The 21,131-nt window shown below is 44.3% G+C and overlaps 1 protein-coding gene across 14 annotated transcripts in view; it reads left to right on the top strand.

Moving 5' to 3' along the window:
• The window catches only part of Ppip5k1 (diphosphoinositol pentakisphosphate kinase 1), a 37,995-nt gene extending 17,409 nt beyond the window's left edge, over positions 1-20,586 (top strand). For 7 of the 14 annotated variants that reach the window (XM_063250162.1, XM_063250158.1, XM_063250164.1 and 4 more), the window contains 7 exons: positions 1,435-1,525; positions 5,348-5,473; positions 6,140-6,202; positions 10,036-10,218; positions 11,614-11,751; positions 15,827-15,940; positions 18,709-20,586. In XM_063250162.1, the coding sequence (XP_063106232.1) occupies positions 1,435-1,525; positions 5,348-5,473; positions 6,140-6,202; positions 10,036-10,218; positions 11,614-11,751; positions 15,827-15,940; positions 18,709-19,532 (1,539 nt within the window). In that variant the 3' untranslated portion in view covers positions 19,533-20,586. Of the gene's footprint in view, positions 1-1,434; positions 1,526-1,793; positions 5,474-6,139; positions 6,203-10,035; positions 10,219-11,613; positions 11,752-15,826; positions 15,941-18,708 lie in introns of those variants that run through there. The other 7 variants (XM_013158586.3, XM_063250168.1, XM_063250166.1 and 4 more) reach the window with 6 other exon arrangements.
• Positions 20,587-21,131: the final 545 nt, after the last annotated feature.

Raw genomic sequence — 21,131 nt, forward strand, 5'->3', positions numbered from 1 at the left:
AGCTGCATCTTCACAGCTAGATGTCTCCCTTGTTGATATGGTCTGCTGATCTCCCTGGCACTCGCATGCTAGATCCCCTGTTTTCTTCTGGTTTAAGGGCAGCAGACATCAGCAAAGGAGAACTCTATGTTTTGATGAGATCAGTTTCTTTCAGGAAGCTTCCTGTTATAATTGCATTCCTTCCTTTCAGTTGCCAGTGTTGCTTTTACCTAGCTCATCCAGGATAGTTGCTGCCCAGGATTTCCTTCTCAGCCTTGCAAGCAATGTTCTCTGTGCTCCTTGGTTACACAGCCTTGTGATATTAATATTTCCTCTCCCTGCTCTATGAGCATTGGACTCTCTTATTCTTATTATTGGCATCTTTCCTTTCGTCCTGTCTTGTTCTCCTGTCATCTCATAGTTTTGAACTGTTTTAGATTGCAAAAACCTTCATAGCAGCTGAACTCTAGCTGGTCATCTTCTCCAGCCTTCTACCTCGCTCTGCCCTTTGGGCACTGGGACTGTGGGAACTTGAGGGTAAAGGGAGTCATGACCGGCTTCCTACCCGGTATAATAGCAGGTCATGAACATGCAGTGCACGGGGATCCTGGACCTGATCCCCTTGAGGGGACGGCGCCGCAGGCGGTCAGGAGACCTACCCCGACCTTCCCCAGCCATCGGCCTACAGCCCCGGGCTGTGTCCACCACTCACTTGGCGTCCTGCACACAGGTGTCCCTCCTGCCTCACCTCCATGTCCTGCCTTTTGTCTTTGCTTTTTGGGATCTAGAGGTGCAGAACACTATCTAGATGGAACATGTATACATTGAGCATTGTGCAATTAGCCCTTGTGGGTATTTGAAGAATTCTATTTCATGTGTCCTGGAGTGAAACTGTCAGGGAGAGGGCCTCTTGTTTTAGATAAGGAGCCTAGTATGGTTGCAATAACCATACAGCCATCACACAGAGAGAAGAGGGGATAACTGGGCTCTTTTGTGGAGCCATTGTGATTGACTTTCTTGAGTCTGAGGGAGAGACAGATAAGATTGGGGGTTACCACTGTACTGAGAACAATGACTTTTCAGATTTGGGCTGTGAGGGCTGTGAGGATAGGCATCTTGGAACTAGAAGTACCTTGTGTCAAAGAAGGACTCCCTGTATGGTCCCTCCATGAACTATACCATCCGTTCCCTTTCCATGTTTCTTCCCCTATAAAAATTCATTGATTCCTCCAAACTTTCGGACACTGCTTGCTCTGTAGGGGCAAGAATTCGTACATGGTGGGGCTGGGGATTTAGCTCAGCGGCATAAGCACCTGCCTTGCAAGCAGGCAGTCGTGAGTTCGATCCCCGGTACCGATAAAAATGAAAAAGACCAAAAAAAAAAAAAATTCATACATGGGTTTTGCTCTTCTAGGCTGAATGGCAGGATGATAACAGAGGATCTTTTTTGTGCAGGTGCTTTCTGAAACTTCCTCTTCGAGGCCTGGTGGCTACCGGCTCTTTTCATCCTCAAGGCCACCAACAGAAATGAAGCAGAGTGGCCTAGGTATGACTTTCTAGTGTCTTTCATCTGTGGTTGGAAAGGAGTTGTCTGTCTGTTCTTTGAGTTTTATTGTGGGAAGTCTTTGTTGTGGGAGTTGGGACCATCCAGTCGTAGAACTGTCAGGTGGGATGAGGGAGGATGAAGGGGGAAAAACAGAATTAGGTGTGACACTGGATGGCAAATGATTGATTCATCCCTGGAAGGCCTCCTGTTTACTTGCTTGAAGGGCGTTTCTCTGGTTTTCCCTCTCATTCCTTATCTGTCCCTCCAGTCCAGCCTAGACGTTAAGGGGCCATGGAGACTCTGAACCTTCAGAGTTATCGGTGACAGAGCTAAAATCGAGGTACTTGTGACTCCATAACTGTCATATTTCTCAAATGGAGAACTTGTGCCATGTCTTTCTCTGAAGCCTGTGTTTTCACAACTCTGCTCTGGCCCTCTATCTCTACGCCCTCTCCTCCATCCTGTCCTAATCCTGTAACTTTTTTCCTTTCCTTCCGGAAGACTGAGGGCCAAATCTGAGACTGGTGTAGTGACAGAGGCTTTTCTCATGACTTTGAGAGAAAGCCTCTTGATGTTTTGATCCCTGGAGAGGGATGGAGAACATCATTCAACCTTTTCTAAGAACACAGACTACAGGAAGGACCGAGCTTCAGAGGGTATTGTATTCTTTGGGAGGGGAGGAAGTCCTTGGGAGGGGCTGTCTCCGAACGCAGTGTCACATGTTCTAGAACTGGAGGTCAGACACGACTATGTGGGCTCTGAGCTTGTTTCCTTGGCTCTTTTATTTTGTCCTATTGTTCTCTGTAGTTAGATCCTGTTGTTTTTGTGTTACCTTTGTCCTTGGCACCTAATTTCTTGACCCAAAAGTGGTCAGCATTTGGACTCACAAGGGGGAGGAAGGTTTTGGCAATTTTCTAGGCTAATTTAATGAAAGTAGGTTGCCTTCAGATCCCTGAAATATGGTAGATGGTTTGTGGCATGAAAAGTGAATGATAAATGTGTAGATCTATGATATATACTTCTTATTCCAAAAATCCAGTAAAGAATAGGTTTCAACGGGCCAAGGATTTAGCTCAGAGGCATAAGTGCCTGCCTGGCAAGTGCAAGGTCATAAGTTTGATCCCCGGTACTGCAAAAAAAAAGAATAAGTTTCAGGTTTTAAGTGGGCTGAGAAAGTAAATAGGTATATCTGGCCCAGTTAACCAGTTAAGTGAAAGACTGATGTTAAGAATAAAGAAAAGTAAAAAAAGAAAGAATAAAGCAGAGACCCTGGCATGGTAGCACATATCTGTAACCCCAATACTCAGGAAGTTGAGGCAGGAGGATTGTTGCAAGTTTGAAACCAGCTACCAAGTGAACTCAAGACCAGCCTGAACTGCATAGAAAGACTCTGGTCTCAAAAAGACAAAAAAATAAAGACAGAAATTTTTAAAAATTTTAAAAATAAAGCAGAGGCTGCATTTAGTGGTATACATGTAATCCCAGTCAGTACTCAGGAGTCTGGCACAGGAGGATCACTGGCAAGTTCAAGGCCAGCCTGAACTACATAGCAAGACTCTGTCTCAAAAAACAATCAACAACAAAATAAAACAGAAAAAGTAAGGTATAGTGGCGTATACCAATAGTCTCAGCTACTTGAGAGGCTGAGATAGAAGGATGCTTGAGCCAGCAATTTGAGAACAGCCTGGGCAGCAGTATAGTGAAATCTTGGGGGGGGGGGGGGGAGAGAGAGAGAGAGAGAGAGAGAGAGAGAGAGAGAGAGAGAGAGAGAAAAGAAAAAAAGGAAGAAAGACAGAAAGAACAAAGCAGAGCGGTATGGACACAGAGCTGGGTGGCAGATGGCAGTGGTAATGTAGAGTTCCCCCTCTGAGATGAGGTAAGGACTGGGCAGAGCTAGGCTGGCATGACCACATTGGAGAGTGACTCAGTGCAGGAAGTAGATATAAGACAAGACCTGGGGTGGTCTGGGATACAGCCAGCTAGTTTTAGCTTCTCTGAAGAAAAGCAGATATATTTAGCAACCATATTACTCTCTACAGCCCATTTCCAGAGCCTGTGTGAGCATGAAAGGTAGGAAAGTTGCTGAATAGAGAAATCTTAAATTTCAGAGTAGAAATCTTTGGCCACCTTAGCTTTATGGTTTCTCTGAAACACTTGAAATAATGGTTTTTGTGGAACCAAGAGGAACTGGCATCCTCTCTATCCATCTCCCCATTAATGTTAAGACCTCAGCCAAACTCAGAGTCTTAACTGATATGAATTTGGAGGTAGAAGAGCAAATCCCCAAAACTTAGATGTCAGTGTTGACTGTGGTATTCTTTTTTTTAAATTGGTACCGGGGATCAAACTCGTGACCAGACACTTACAAGGCAGGAGCTTATGCCAGTGAGCTAAATCCTCAGCCCCAACTGTGGTGTTCTTATGAGCTGAAGTAGAAGGTACCATGGAATTCCAGCCCTCCTCTAGATCACGCAGCGGGGACCCTGACTGACCTGGCTCAATCTCTTCAGAGATCTTTCAAGTTCTGTTTACTCCTGATTGGCACTAGAATTCTCTTTGCTTTCTTTGAACTTGTGTATGTGGGCCTCTAGTTTGATTCATAAGACTTACAGGACAATGCATTTCAGAGAAAAATATGCCTGTTGGTTGTTTACTGAATTCCTTCTCAGAAGGGTGCTCAGCACACAACAGGCACAGTGTTCCACATAAGTCAACAGCCTTTCCCATGCCTTCCAATTTGTTGACTCCAGAAGTTATGTTGTTTCCTGGTGTAGTGGAACATGTCTGTAATCCCAGCATGCAGGAGGCTGAGGTAGGAAAATCACTATGAGTCCAAGGCCAGCCTGGGTTACATAGTGAATTTAAGGCCAGCCTCAACTATATAGTGAGACCTTGCCTTAAAAATAATTAAAAAATAAATAAAATCCTGTTTCTTCCAGAAGAAAAGAAAAATTATTTCTTTTTCAACTAAAGACAGTTGGTCCCCAGAGACCTGGATTTAAGTTCACCTTAGCACCTAACATATTCTGTGACTTTTTAATCTTCATTTTGTCATCTCTAATGTGAGACAGTTGAACTAGATGATCTCTGAGTCTCTCCCAGCTTTAGAAATTCAACGTGTCATGCTTTCATTCTTGGGAAGGATAAAAAAAGGCCTCATGGGAGTGGATATTGAATGAAGAATTTAGAATTGGAATGGTTACAACCGAGTGCTCAAAATTCAGTCTCGAGCTTCGAAGTTTTTCCTAGGCCAGGCATGGTGGTACACATCTGTAATCTGAGCACTAGGGAGGCTGAGGCAGGAGGATTTGCAAGTTCAAGTCCATTCTGGACTACAAAGCTAGACACTGTCAACCAACAAACAAGCAAGCAAAAACAAACAGAAACAAAAACAAACAAAAAAAACCCCAAGCCTTTCCCTTTTAAACTTACAAGGAACTAGATTTCTACATTTCTCAAGTCCACCCTCTAGGGCAAAGGGCACTGAATTAAATCTAGGTAGATCTAGAGCGATCTGCCTATTCTTTTAGCATTTCTGAGAGCCACCCACGAAGCATAGTCTATCTCTTCAGTAGCTTCGAATCCCTTAATATGACTAACCTTGCATTTGGAGTGGCCTCTTGTCCCTGCCATGCAGGTCCTAAGGAGAATCCCCACTTTGCTTGCCTAGTGTGGCTGTGGACAAAAGTCAACGTCTGTGGTTCTGTGGCGTGGCCGTGTGGCAGTGGCGCTGACTGGCTGTGTGTGACTCAGTGTTGTCCGTGTTATGTGGACTTCTGTGTGCAGCTTTGTGTGGCTACTAACGCCCTCCTGGCCTTTCAGGCTCACAGTGCACAGGGCTGTTCAGCACCACAGTGCTGGGTGGCTCCTCCAGCGCCCCGAATCTTCAGGACTACGCTCGCAGCCATGGCAAAAAGCTATCACCTGCCAGTCTGAAGCACCGAGATGGTATGTGGGTGGGTTTTGGGGGGCAACTCCTTTTTTCACTTGTCTCCTGGCAAGGACCCAGCTCCAGAACCATTCATGCTTAAGATGGCACTGACAAAGGCCCCGTAACGAGTTTTCTTCATCAACAATAGATGGAAGAACCAGGACCCTTCGCTCCCTTCCATTTGCATCCCTGTCACCATACAAATACTACTTATTTACGTTTCTCCCTTCATAATCTCCCACATACAGCCTTGCTGCCTCAGTTTGTATGCTTTCCCGGATTCTGGCCTGTAGGGGTGAGGATCAAGAAGATGATGCATGGTCAACAAAAATGCAAGCAAACCTTGACTGAAATCCAGGAAATCAAGCTTAGGGATGGGGAAGTTGCTTAACTCAGATAGCAAAATGATAGGGCAGGAGAGTGAGAAGAGGGAAGAAGGTGGTCACACAGATGTTTCTTATAAATGACTGGCAGGAGGATGTAGTGGTGAAGTCAGCGTTGTGGGGCTGTGTTAGGGCAGAGATGGCACAGTCTGTTAAGAGGAAGAGACTGGCATGGCAGTCTGAGGGCGGGGATGGGATCAGGTCATGTAGCTAATTAAAGAACAGTATACTACGGGCAAATTCCAAAGCAGAGGGTGGGGACAGGGTGGGTATAATCCCCATGATGTCTTTTCTCCCCAGAGCTCTTGTTTGTCCCGGCCGTAAAACGATTTTCTGTGTCGTTTGCAAAGCATCCGACTAACGGTACGTTTGCTTTTGACTCAACATCATTCCTCCTCACCATTGTCACTTCCAGACACTTAACCGCTGAGTTTTGACACTGACTTTGCCTCTCCTCCCGCTGTGTTACCCACCCCCCCTGCTGTCTCTAGATGAGCTCATCACTCAGTGTCCTTGCTGGGACCTTTCCTAAGACAGCCCGAGCCTTGGCTGCAGCCTGGCTGACCTCTCTCTGTGGCAGCGCAGGACCACTTCCATAACCACTGTCATGACCATCATGTCTTTTGTGTCAGCGTCACCACCCCAAAATTGATTCAGTCACTCCCTTTCCTCTCGTGTGACTGCCAGGCCATACACAGACATGATAAGGTTCCTCTTCTTAGAGAATAGTACTGCCTAGATTGGGCCCATTGCTCCTCTTTTCTCCCTGTAATCCGCAGCGTATATAATTTTCATCTTCCTGGGGTTATTTTTCTCCAACTCATTTGATGGGGCAGATGACTAGCTTGTTCCTTTGCTGGAGCAGCACTGCAATCCCCACTCCTGCCCCTACTTGTGAGGAATACAGTATACAGTTTCCCATCTCCATACTCCTGTCTCCCACCATTGTGTGTAATTCGTGTGGTGCTTGTGCTCCTGACATCTGCTTTCTGTTACTACTAACCTAGTGCCTGGGCTTAGGAAACAGCCCATAGTGCTGTGGGATAAAAGAGAAAGAGAAAGGAGTAGGAGATAGTAGGTAGTACATAAAGGAGAAAAGACTAAACTTTGAGGTTTTTTTCCTTCTTGTTTTGAGAATTTTTGTTTTGTTTTTTTGGTATTGGGAATAGAACCCAGGGCTTTATGTGTGCCCTGCTCTGTACCTTGAAGATTTGTTGTTGTTGTTGTTTGAGACAAAGTCTTGATATGTAGTTCAGGCTGGCCTTGGACTCCTATGTAGCCCAGGCTGGCTTTGAACTCATGGTGATCCTCCTGCCTCAGACTCCCAAGTGCTAGATCACAGGTATGCATCACCATGCCTGGCTCTGTGAATTTTATATGTAGTTACCATGTGGCTCCAGCCTGCCTGTGGCAGAGCCATCTCAGAAACTAGAAATAAAGAGTAGAGATGTTTGTTGGGGATCCTAGGAAGATTACAAATGAATACTGTTTCAAGAATATTGAAGAACTAGGTTTGCCCACACTAATGGGGTGAGTTTGATGATCTTGTAACTCAAAACTGAAGGGTTATAGAGTTTGTGTAGGATATGACAGGAGAACCAAGGCCCACTCCATATTGAGATTTTACCCTTTGTGACCTTAGTTTTTTCTCTGCATTGTATCTTGTCCTCAAGGTAAATCTACTTTTGTTAGATATGGTTTTCTTCAAGAGCTAAGATAAGCAGAAGGCCTCCTCATGCTGACACCTCCTACTTCCTAGCCAGTGGCACAACCAAGACTTTAGATCTGTCAGATCATGCATCCCCACTGGCACTGCTGGAATCTCTCCCTGGGTTGACAAGCCTAGATTTTTCTCAGTATAGCAGGCTAAACCCTCAGGCTCCTCTTGTGCCTGTGACAGAAGTCCCCATTCAGAGTGACCTGGTTCCACCAGCTCATTTAGCTTGAAGCCTTTCTGGCCTTTGTATGCCATAGTCCTGAGGTACTTCACCCAGAATACCAAACCAAGGACTTGAACTTAGAGCCCGTAATCCAGTACCAGGAGTGGAGGCCCCTGAAGTCAGAGCTAAATCGTATATCTCCTAGTTTCTTAGGAACCATAGGAAAAAACCCAAGTTCATAAGACAGATCCTATATATCTCCAGTTCATTGAAGCCTTGGTTGGCAGACTCACCAGCTAAAGAAAACAAGAATAAATTTTACCATAAGGAGGAGAGGAAGAAAGACCTGGACAATTCAGGTATAATGCAGGAGAACAAATTCAAGATCTCCTCCAATATTTTGCATACTTCCTCAGGAGTCTTCCAGCCTCCTTTGTTTTCTTTGTGCTTGAGCTTGGAGGCTGGTGTGCTTGAGAAGCCAGAATCTGGAATCTTACTTCTGGTAGAACAGAAATGTGGAGCTAATGTCTCTTGCTGAGGATTACCTAGATTTAGTTTGGCCTTAAGACAGTCTGAGTGCTCTATCCTATGGCCAAGGTCTTGCTTGACTGACCCAATAATTACAGAGTGGGTGCTGTCTACAGTGCTTGTGGCAGATTATTCACAGCAGTGTGCCAGCCTACTGTTTCATCACCACCATCTCCTTGCATGATGTCTGGCTTGGAATTAGCAACTGGGAAAATTGGACTTGGCTTTGGAAAGGAGGCAAGGCAATGCTGCCTCCATTCTTTGATTGAAAAGCAACCCTCAGTCCGACATTGCCTCTTCTCTCATAAGTTTCTATGATGTCAAATGATAATACCCAGCATATAGTGTAGCCTGTTACTGATCTGTATGCTGACCTCACCAAAGCAAATTAATAAAGTGAGAAAGAGACACTGGCTTGCACTCACCTAAATGTCAGAGCATACATAATGGGTTTGTCAAGCCCATTATCTTCCAGAGATCCACACAACTGTGTGACTATTGAAACAGTCAGTGCTCACCATTCTAGCCTGGAGAGAACCGAACTCTCTCCTGACGACTAGGCTAAGGTCTGAAAGCCATATTCTCGTGGTATCACCCTGTAGAACCAGTTCTGGTCTGGAAGTTCTGAATAGTCATCCTCAGCTGCCTTGATCTTACCTTCCCTATACCAACATCCCCACTCAAGCTCTTAATGCCCTCACATCAGGCCTTTAGATTCCATCCCTTTTCTCTAAGATCTTTCCTGTTGTTCCCCGGGTATCTCCTACCACAGCCTACTGCCTCCAGTCTTTTGCAGCCAATGCCGTGCATCCACAGTTTGCCAAGCAGTCAGAATGACGAGGGACCTAGAATCAAAGATTTTCCACTCACCAGCTGAAAACACTGCATTGAGACACATCAGCAGTGGCAAGACAAATAAAATCATGTCACTTTGGTTTCTGGAAAGGATTGTGTCCCCTGGTCCTGATACTTCTGGATATTTTAAAAATATGTGTTTATTATAACAAGAGTAAGGTAAAGATGGTTAGTCAGTGTTTCATTTTCTATATGCACTGGTTTATTTATCTAGAGATAAAATCTTGGTATGTACTTGTAGGCTGGCCTTGAACTCTTAGCAGTCCTCCTGCCTCAGCCTCCCAAGTGCTGGGATTACAGGTGTGTACCACCATGCCTAGTTTATGTGAGTTTTAAAGCAGTCCTTCACTCCGTTCCCTACTAGTGCTCTGTGCTAGCAGCCTGACAGCAGCCCTGTCAGAGGCTGTCTTAGTGTCTAATCCAGAGGCCTAGCCTGAGCTTTCAGGAGTCTTTTTAGCTTTAGACTTACCTTGATACCCAATGCCATCTTTGACCCACTTCTCTAAGTGATTTTGAATCATTTCATCTCTGCCCCACCTTGTAAATGCCTTTCTCCAATTAGTTTGTTCAGAATGAACTGATCAGGGCCACTGGAGCCCCAGTACAGGTTCTTAGCACAGAACTGCCAGCTCATCCCTGTCCAGAGGATGTGAGTGCTGCCAGCCCTGACTGAGTTATGCTCCAGGAGGAAGGGCAGGGCCTTTCTGTGTGATGAACCCTTATCTCCTTCATCCCTCTTTTTTGCCAACACTGTTCTTGCCTGTGAGAAATGCCCAGTGGCCCTGACCATCTTGCCTTCTTTCTTAGCTCACCTTGGATTTACGTGGCCCCCACTTCCCAGTAATGCTGTGCTAGTCAGTGCCCCCTCATTGTCTCTCCCTCTTCTCTTTCTTTACCCTCGTGCTTCCTCCTGTGGCCCCTTACCCTGTCCAGAGCTGCTGGATGACCAGCACCCTGTGGTCCGGTTGCTGCGCGGTTTTTCCTCTGACTGCCCAGGGTGCCGGCCGGTCTCCTTGGATGCCACACTGGCACATCATCTGCACCAGTGCTCCTACCACCTGCGCCTCTTCCGGAACTGGCTGCGCTCAGGCCAGGATGACCCCGAGTGCCTCTACGGTATCCCCCGCTGTAGGCTGGCTGCTGCCACTGTCCTGGCTGGAACCAATTGCTTTGCTTATTGCACTTCTGGCAGGAGAGTCCATCTGGTCCTTTCTCCTGTTGCTTTACGTTTATGTGACTTGCATTTAGTTGCTTAGATGGGATCAGAGCCAGGCTGCCTGGTAGCTGTAGTGTTGGCTGTTTGCCCCCCTCCTGTTCTACTTTCTCACTGCCCCCAGTGTTAACATTCCCAGTTCTAGTCAACGTAAAGTAACCTCTTGTGCTCGAACCTGTTCTTATCTCTCTAATCATTTACTGTTACCATCTTCTGATCAAAACATTTTACAAACCACCCTGAGGAGCTAGAGACTCCTCTGCTTTCCTGTCACTGGATTACAGGGGGAAACTGAGGTACAGAATCCCTAATTAAATTATTGAGGCAAATAAAGGCCAAAGGTTAGAGGATGATCAGTTAAAATCCCGTTGGTTCATCAATGATGAGCAGGATGCTAGTTGCTTTAAAGAAATGTAGAGGAGGCACTGGAAAGATTGGGACCTGAAAAAGTGGTTAGGATCATGTCTTTTGACCCTCCAGTGGGAACATTTTTTCCATTAGTTGTCCCTGACAGTAAGGGACACACTTAAGTTTACCTTTGACCTTACCAGGACTGGCTGTCCTATACTGGAATTACTGAGTCTAGAGCAGAGGATCAGTCTCCCTTTTTCAAGGGGGTTTGCCTCATCTTCCTGATGGAGTAGAGATCCTAACAAGTAGAACAGAAGAGAAAAACGGAATAACTAGGAAAACTTCCGTCCCTGCCTTGTGCATGCATGTGATTTTCCTCAGCTGAGCTTCATGTGTTCTGCATGCTCTCAGTTTGCACCCAACCTTTCTCCCCACATTGTAAACTTGCACGAATCTCTTTTCCAATTCCATGTCCTCCTCCTCAATTTGATTTTCTTGTTCATGGTACCTGAAGCTTGCTGTTCCCTCCCAGCTCCATAGCCTCCCTGCTTCATGTCAGATCTACAGTTTTACCCCTTACCTCTGGATCCTTGTTTCATTTCCCAGAAAGTACAAGAGCAGTGTTATTTCTTTTCTGGGAATCTATTGATTTTTCCATGGGACATTGCAGTTTCTCCTTAGCCAGGAGAAGTTTCTCCATAGACAGGATAAGAGATGATCTGATTCACCTGGAGGTATTAAAAAGTAGATGTTTTAGGAAATCTAAGGGTAAGAAAAAGAGACTTCTCTGGGAGCTCTGTTGAGTTTCCTATCCTGGAAATCTTGGATAGCCCACACTCTAAAAGCCACAGACTGTCCTGATGGCTCTCAGGGATGCTCAGCTTCCTTAGCCAATTAGGGTATATCTGGCAGTAATAACATGGCTTTGCCCATCTCTTCCCCAACAGGATTTGAAGGGTGCTCCATGGTGCCTACCATATACCCACTGGAAACACTGCATAATGCTCTTTCCTTGCGTCAAGTGAGTGAATTCTTGAGTAGAATCTGCCAACGCCACACAGAGGCCCATGCACAGGCATCTGCAGGTATGGAAAATGTGCTGTTTCTGCCTCCATTCTCTCGATCTCTCGAACTTGGGAAGGCAGTGAATTAGCAGAAAGTAATAAATAAGTACTCCACACAGACACAAAAGTAGGCTTGAAAAGTGTGTAGTCAACTGCATAGGTTGACTGACCATCATAGAGATGCACTCCTTTGTAAGGTAGTTTATATATTTAACAGGATCTCAGTAAAAATACAAGCCAATTCTAATCCCAATAAAAACACAAGCTAAAAATACAAGCTAATTCTCATTGAGGAACAAATAAGCAGGGTTAGCAAAGAAAATACTCAAAAGAAGACCAATGATAGGATACTAGCCTTACATATTTTAAAATATTTCTTTTGTTTTGTTGTCTGAGATAGAATTTCACTATGCAGTTCAGGCTGGCCTTGAACTCATTTTGTAGCCCGGACTGGCTGCAAACTCAGTGATCCTCCTGCTTCAGCCTTCCCAGAGTGTTGGGATTACAGGTGTGAGCCACTATACCCAGCTTTGTTTTTCTTTTTTGTGATAGGGTTTTCCTGTATAGTTCAGGTAGGCTACTATGTAGCCCAGGCTGGTCTTGAACTCACAGCAATCCTCCTGCCTCGACCTCCTGAGTGCTAAATTTAAAGTCCTGTACCATCATGCCCAGCTTTCTTTTTATCCATTTTAAACTATTTTATAAAATTTCTACAATGACTCACTATAGTATTAGTACATGAATAAGCAGAGAGGCCAAGAAAATAAAGTTAAAAATTTAGAAAGAGTTGAAATTAGCATTTCAAAATAGTGAGTGAAAGAGGTCTTCTTAAAAATTAGAGCAAAGCCAGATATAGTGGTACAGGCCTGTAATCCCAGCTCCTTGGGAAGCTGAGGCAAGAGAGTCACAAGTTTAAGGCCAGCCTAGACAACTTAGTAAGAACTTGTTTCAAAATAAAAATTTTCAAAAGGGTTAGGAATGTAGTTCAGTGATCTCTGGCTCAGTACTGGAAAAAAAAATAGAGTAGGTCCAACTAAATAGTCATTTGACAGAAATAAAATTGAACCTGAACTTCACAACACAGACTGTATAGATCAGATCCTTCTTTCTTTCACAGTACTAGGGATTGAATCCAGGGCCTTCGCTCTGAGTTATATGCCTAGACCTTTTTTTTTTTTTTTTTTAATTGGGATCGAACTCACGACTGCCTGCTTGTATGGTAGGTGCTTATGCCGCTGAGCTAAATCCCCAGCCTCCCCAGCCCCCCCCCCACCTTTTTTTTTTTTTTTTTTTTTTTGAGAGAGAGATTGAGATTGAGATTCTCTTTGTAGTTCAGGCTGTCTTCAAACTCACAATAATCATTTTGTCTCAGCCTCCCAAGTGCTGGGATTACAGGCATGCACTACCACACCTGGCTTCTAGACCTTTTCTATGTTGTATTTCAAGACAGGTGTCCCTTCCAAAAGCTAGAGCTGTGCTCTGAGCAGGTGACCTTGGCATGTCCCTTTTAGCTGGTGCTGCCCTTGACTCCCAAGCCTCCATCCCCCATCCTTTGGCTTTGCAGCCCCTGCAGCCCCACAGCTGGGAGGTAAGTTGTTCACTTTTCATAGAGTTATTCTCACTCAGGCTTTTCCTCAAAACCAAAGCTGTGTCCTCTGCCACTGTTTGGAAGAACAGAGAGAGGAGCCCACTGGGCTTGTGCAGTAGGGTACTCCATGCTCGCTCCCGACAGCCACTGCCAAGTCCTGAGCTGCTGCTGCTGCTAAATTCAGGGTTCCTCAGACTCAGTGCAGTGTGCATCTTTGGGGTACAATGTGATCCAGAAGTCACTACCTGCTTTTGTGTCCTGCCTCCATTAGGCGTTACACTACCATCTCTTTCACCTGTCAAATGGGGCTTTAGAGGATACAGTGATAGATGGATAGTTGTGCTGTAAAGACTGCTAACTGAATTCCTGAGCTGCACCTTTTTTTTGGTGAGGGGGATTTATCAAGGGATCGAACTCGTGACCTCATGCTTGTCAAGCAGGCACTGTGCCACTGAGCTAAATCCCCAGCTCCTTGAGCTTCACCTTTATTTGCTTTATTTTCTACCAGTGTGACATTACTTGTTTTCTTTTCTTCTTATTCTTTTTTTAATCAAGGTAACATATTTATATTATTTTAAAGAGCAAAATCTTTGCAAGTCATATAACTGAAATTCACCATCCCCTGCCTCCTTCTGACTCACACTTATGCCCCAAAATCACCAGTTTCAACATTCAAAACATGTCTTTTGTCATTTAGCATTGTATTTCCAGAAAAATTATATAAAATTAGTCATGAAATAGCATTATATCTATTGACTTATTATGAGAAGAGGATTTAATGTTTATATTTCCCTCTTTAAAAAATCCTTCCCTCTAAAAAAATTTTTTTTTGTTTGAGAGAGAGTGTCTTGCTTTGGAGTTTGGGCTAGTCTTGGGTTCACTATGGAATCCAGGCTAACCTGAAGATCCTCCTGCCTCAGCCTCCAAGTCCTAGGATTGCAGCATTTACCACCACAGTCAGCTTGATAACAATCTGTCATTTCCATTATAATGATGTACAAATATTCACAGGTCAAACTGAGCCATACTATATTTTGTAACTACCAAAAAAAAAAAAAAAAAAAAAAAAAAAGGACAAGTGTCTCTAGTTTGCTAAATTGCCCAGAATGGCCTTGGACTCACAGTCTTCTTGCCTCAGTCTCCCATAGTGCTAGGGTTACAGATATGTATCATCATTCCTAGCTAGATTAGATTTCCAAATGTCATTGTTCATAGAAACACCAAAAAATCAGCACAAATTGTTAAAATCACCTTTTCCACACTCTGGGAAACATTAGAGAGACAGGAAGGAGAAAAGTGCTGAATTAAGAAAGAGGCAGCCAGGCTGGGGATGTGCTCAGGGGGGGAGCACTTATCCATAAAATTTGTTTTGCATTTTGTGCTGATAAAGAGGCTCATTCCTCAGGAAGATATAACAGTTGCATAAGAGCAGAGTCTTAAGATGAAGAAGCAAACATTGATCAAATTGAAGAGTGGCACATGCCTATAATCCCAGCATTTGGGAGGCTGGGGCAGGAGTACTGCTGTGAGTTCCAGGTCAGCCTGGGCTACAAAGTGAGTTTAAGGCCAGTGTGAATGCATAGGGAAACTATCTCAAAAAGACAGCCAACACGAAAGAAAAATTGAAGTAAGAATTCCACAATGTTAACAGGAGATTTCAATAACTATCTTCTAGTAATGGGCAGAACAGTTATGTAGGTTATCAGTGAAGAAATAGAGGACTTGAACAAGACTATATAATAACCTAAACCTAACAGGCATATATGGAAAATTTCCCCCAATAATGACAGAATACACATTCTTCTCAAGTACATGTAGACTATTCACCAAGAGAGATTATATATTAAGCCACACAAAAGTCTCAATAAATTTGAAAAGACTAAAATTATACAAAGTATTTTCTTTAACCATAGCGGAATAATGTTGGAAATCATAAGGAAAATTGGAAAATTAATAAATGTATGGAAATTAAACAACTTATTCTTAAATAACTAATAGATCAAAGAAAATTACATACTTTGAAATGGTTAACTTTATATTATATAGGTTTATCTCAATGAAAACAACAACATTAACATGCAAGTACTAAATGTAAGCAAGAAACCCAGTGGTACATATCTGTAATCACAACTGCTTAGGAGGCTAGAGCAGGAGGACTCAAATCTGAGGCCAGGCTGGGCAATAAAATGAAAAAATGGCTGGGATATAGCTCAATGGGAGCATGCCCCTGGGTTCAATCCCCAGGATTGTTTTTTAAAAGTATGTTAAATCTAGGAAATGAGTATATGTGCATTGATTATTCTAGTCGCTCAAGTTACTTTTTAAAAAATAAGTTTGAAATTTTTCATAATGTTTAAAAAATTGAAAATGGTTTGAGTGAAGGAGCCCTGGGATATGCTACTTCTTAGTCCCAGAGGGAGAAGTTGGCTGCGATATGTGCTGAGATCTTGTGACTCTTGGATTCTTCATATGCCTTTTGCTCTTTTGCTCTCCCCTCCATCCTTGCAGCCCTCTTTGACTCTATGCGCAGCAACCAGGCCTCTGAGGGCCCATTTTCCCCACCCCGTGCTCTTCACTCACCTCCCCTGCAGCTCCAGCAGCGCTCTGAGAAGCCTCCATGGTGTAAGTAAACATTTTGTGCCTGCCGAGACAAAGACCAAGAGGGATGGAGGGATTGGCGGGTGTGGAACCTATCACACGAAGGAGAAAAAGACAGGGTTGCAGACTAGGAGTGACTATTCCAGAAGCAGACTCATCTCCTGTTTCCAAGGTACGGGAGCATCTGCTTACGTTTCCTTCCCCTCTGTCAGTGGAGCTTTCTGTGTCTCACTGGGGAGCTCCTCAAAGACAGTGACCCAGAGCAACTTTGGGAAGAAGAGAACAGAGATGTCCCTTTTCTCAGATCATCTTTTGGTCTTGCTATACATTTGTCTGGTAAGGTGATTAGGAGGCAACCTTGATAAACAGAAAAATGGAGCAGGAAACTAGAGTTTGCTCCTGGTTTCTTTTTTTTTTTTTTTTTTTTTTTGGTACCAGGGATCAAAGTCACGACCTGTGCTTGCCAGACAGACGCTTATGCTGCTGAGCTTGATCCCTGGCCCCAGTGCTCCTCATTTCTGCGTGTCACCTTTCTCAAGTTGTCTAAACTTGTTGAAGAATAGTGTTACAAACATTCCTTTTGGTAACAGTGTGAACAGTGGAGCCACAGGAAGTTCTTGGGGGTAACTGCAGAGAGGGAGACACCAGTGACAGTGAGAGGTGGGATACCAGCCAAAGCACCAGAAAGGGAAAATTCCTTTCCTTATCATTCTGCCTCTAGGAAATAACAAACCAAACATGCCTTTCGTTATTTTACTTGAGAGGCCTGGCAGAAAGATTTCTAGTTCAGTACTGGGACTAACAGTTGTAGAATTTTGCTCTTTGGACACCCTGTAAGAAAAAGAAACTTAGGGGCTGGGGATTTATTTAGCTCAGTGGCATAAGCAATTGTGCGTTTGTGAGTTGGATTCCCGATACTGATAAAAAAAGAAAAAGAAAGAAAGAAAGAAAGAAACTTTACCCTCTGACACCAGGAATTCCTCTACTGAATTTCAGGTCATCCTGTATTAACCTTGTGATTGCCACCTTCTTCTCTGTCCTGGAGTGTTTAAGGAAAATCTTACCCTCTCCCTCTTCTATTTCTGACTGACCTCTTTGATTTGCCTGAATCAGGTCACTAGCTGGATAGTAAGGCCACTTCTATACTTGGCAAAATCTTGGCTTGCATCTTTGCTTCTCTCTCTCTCTCTCTCTCTCTCTCTCTCTCTCTCTCTCTCTCTCTTTCTTTTTCTTTCTGGTATCAGACCTTCATTAGGAGACATCTTTCTGGGAGTCTGTCTGTCTGTACCACACACAGATTCCGTATCTTTAAAACCTGGCTCAGCACATGTTCCTCTTCTTTTTCTACTTGAATCGCACCTCCTCTGTTCCTTCACAGAAGAGAGATAACTACTGTATCTTAAACTCAGCAACTGAATGAGCATTGCAAGCTCAGGCTTGCCAGCTTCCCCAGATTGCTTTGATGATGATGTAGTCAGGTGTTTACTGTTTCCAAATCTATCATTATTGATACTATAGTGCTTTCATATATAGTTATGATATTGTTGGTGAATGTGATGTTTGGATAGGGAAAAATTAGTCTGAGGTTGGAATTTGAATCATCCCACAGTATAATTGAAGACTCTAAGGTTTTTATTATACTACTCTCAGGATCTGTGAGATTAGTTTTTATATTTTTCTGTGTATAACAGGCACGTTTTATAACATTATATGTCCCAAGATTTGGAGTGTCTTAACCTTGGATCTATGTCTGGGTTTCAGGGAAGCCTGTGAGCTCCACTGATCATATGTAAAGATGAAAATGAACATTGCATACATAAACTTTTCCTGGAAGATAATTCATGACTTTCACTAGTGCCTCAGAGGGTTCAGCAACTCTCAGAAAGGCTAAGAACTGCCAGCCAAGCACAATGGTGCTTGCCTGCAATTCTAGCTACTTAGAAGGCTGAGACAGGAGGATTGCAAGTTTGAGAGCAGTTTGGCCAAATTCTGTTTGAGAATAAAATAAAAAAGAGTTGGGATGTAGCTCAGTGGTAAAGTGCTCACCTAGCATGCATGAGGCCCAGTATTGTGAAAAATAAAAACAAAATAATGCAAAAAAAAAAAATATCTGCCACTTCCAGATGCCATAGCAGTCTTCCATCTTTGGGTAAACCATTTTCTTTCCTACTGTTCTGACTTACAGGGTTTTTCTGTATTTTCTTGTTTATCTCCTAGGAGATCAACAATGATTACCTCTGCCCAAGAAATACATTGATTACTTTTAACAGTGATTGCAATGATTTTAACACAGAGGAACATCAGGTTCCTCTGTGAGTGTTTCAACAAAATGATTCTGTTCTCATCCTCTCCCTTCTCCTCATCCACACTTTTATGCTAAACCTACAGAATTAGAATCTGTGCAGATGAAGAAATTTAGACTTAAAACCTGTTTTTTCACATATGACCTAATAATGAACCATTGAAAAAAAAAGTGTTTATATGCCTCTGAGGTAGAAATGAGGAGCTATGAGAATTTGGAGTCAGGCTAGATATATTTATGAAATAACCAGAGGAGCTGGGTCTCGTTACTCTCCTCAAGTCTTAGTTGGACTTTAATTCTATGCCTGTAGTAGGCCAGGGTCACAGTTCCTGAGCTGGGCAATCTTAGGAGTCTTTGCCAAACTTAGGAAGCATTCAGACCTTCTCTTCCCAAAACACGAGCATCACAGGCCATCCATTGTAGCATTTGAATTCTATGCATAAGGTAAAACTGACTGTTCCAGTTGCCTGACTTGGTCTCTGCTTTGCAGATAGCAGTGGCCCTTCCAGTACTGTGTCTAGTGCTGGTCCTTCCTCCCCTACTGCTGTGGATGGCAACTCCCATTTTGGCTTCAGTGACCAACCCTCCCTGCATGCACATGTGACTGAAGAAAGCCAAGGACTTGAGCTGCTCCCTGGAAATAGAACACAAGAGCTCCTCATGGGGGGGCAGCAAGAGTGTTTTGAACCAAACAAATCCTCACAGGAATCACCTGCGGAAACCAGCAAGCCAGGAAGCCAGGAGATTGCTGAGGTCAGGCAGCCATGCCGGAAGAATCACGACTCTGTTAACCACACGTGCCAGCCATACCAGAAGGCCAGCCAGCTGTTCCAGGAAGCCTCTGAGGAAACTTGGCAGCTTTGCCAGGAGAACCCTGAAGAGGTCAGGCAGCCAAGCCAGGGGGTCCCTGTGGAGGCTGGCAGGCTGGTCCATGGGTTCCCTGTAGGGGTTTGGGGCCTGGGCCAGGAAACCATTGTAGAAGTTGATAGGCCAAGCCAAGAGACCCTTAAAGAGCACTGCCAGCCATGCCAGGAGTTCTCTATAGAGGTTGGCAGGTTGGCCCGAGAGGCTTCTGCAGTCAGTCTGTCATCTCAAGACATCCCTGAGGCTGATAAACCACCTCAAGAGCTCCCTGGCAAGATTAATTTGGAGGCCCAGGAAGTCCCTAAGGAGGTTACTCAGCAGTCTTGGATGGTCCCTGAGGTGGTCAACCAGCTGTCTAGAGAGGAGGTTCCCCAAACCCAGTATCTGCAGAGTGACCCAAATCCTCAAAGCCAGTCTCCAGTCCTCACCCCTTTCACCAGCAACATGTAATCAGCATTTTCTCATTAGTAGTGTCTCACTGTATCAGCCATTTGTGCCAGCAGTCTTTTCTGTTGGCTCTCATCAGTCAGAGAGAAGAGAGGTCTGCCATAGAGGCGTCTGAGGAAGCAGACACCTCTTAGCATGAAGCACACACTTGTGCCAGGGCTGTGCTTGGGGAAGGTTACTTTCATGTTCAAAGCAACCTTTGGTCCTTGCTTAGCCATTGCACTGGAATGGGATTTTCTTGGGGTAGCTGATCTGTCAAAACCTAACCTACTCTGAGCACCACAGGAAATTCCAGGTCATTATGGGAAATGGCACTTATCTGCTAAAGGTTGGCAAGGGGGCTGGTAGGGGCCAGCAAGTGTGAAAAGGGACTCCAGGGCCTTTATATGGGAAAACATTCTCCATTTCCCAAAGTACCCTTTAAATCATGTATACCAGAATCAGGGAGATTCTGGTCTTTACTAGCACTCCTCAGACAGGGCCAAGATGGCCATCTGCAATGTCTGGGAAACAGTTCCCTCTCCAAACCAACGTCTGTCATAGCCACTACTCTTAGACTGAGCTTATGGGTGTTTCTGTATCATCTCTAGGTTCACCTTGTGCCCTAGTCCTGCTCCTCTGAGCAGTTGCTCTAGGGAAAAATAGGTCTTAGTTTGCTGAGCAGCTTCAGGGCGACCCTTGACTGTGCTCTGAGGAGTCTCGACCATACTCTGAAGCTGGGCCCTGTTGGCTATAGGGCTTTTTGGCCTAGGAGATACTGTTGTAGACAGAATCAGGTTCTGTTTTAAGAGGTTAGCAGAGATCAATATTGTGAAGATGAGAATATATGTATTTCTGTAGTTTGCCAGGAATAAGGCACAGACTGGCCAAAGACCAAACACTCCAGAGTCCCCAAGAAGTTTGTTTTTATATCATATGTCTTTAGGACCAGATGTGATTCTGAAGCTTTTCCCAAAGATCTGGGGATGGGAGTGGGGGTGGGTAGAAGGGTTAATGCAATCATTAGAGTTGGGGGCCGGAACATTTTGAGTGCTCAATAAATATGAAACAATCAGAATGGTGGTGGTGGTGGTAGTGATGTTCTTGTGAATTTAAGAATGAATATGACTGAGACTCCGTTGCATCTGTAACTAAATCTGAATCAGTCAGAAGCCATCATAGTTGAGCAGAAATGGGACATCACACTACAGAGTTCTGGCATCACAGAAGATCCCTCTAGCAGTCAGTCCATCATCCCAAATGTCTTTAAGTACAGGTAATTGGGTTGAAAAGAGATTTAAGCCCTGGGAAGCACCAGCAGGCACCTGGTTTCTCACCAGATCCTTGGAATCCCCTCCACATTTTTCATTTTAAATCAGGTGTTGATATCAAGAGGCCACACCCTCTCTCTACCCTCACTGATGTCTTTATACTGGGTGAGCCAGAATGCCAGCAAGACTAGACTGTCCCTCGCCTGGTATGCGCACATTCATAACCTGTCCACTTCTGACATACCTGGGACTCCTGAGGGGTTCAAATCTTTGTATTCCATAGGAACAGTAAATGCTAAAGGGCCTTTACTCCGGGGAAAATATTCGCAGTAACTGCACAGTGAGGTAGTGC

The sequence above is a fragment of the Cavia porcellus genome, unplaced genomic scaffold (genome assembly GCF_034190915.1).
Source record: "Cavia porcellus strain 051 isolate PalLab524CR breed Dunkin Hartley unplaced genomic scaffold, mCavPor4.1 scaffold_6, whole genome shotgun sequence".
Classification (NCBI taxonomy): Eukaryota; Metazoa; Chordata; class Mammalia; order Rodentia; family Caviidae; genus Cavia; species Cavia porcellus.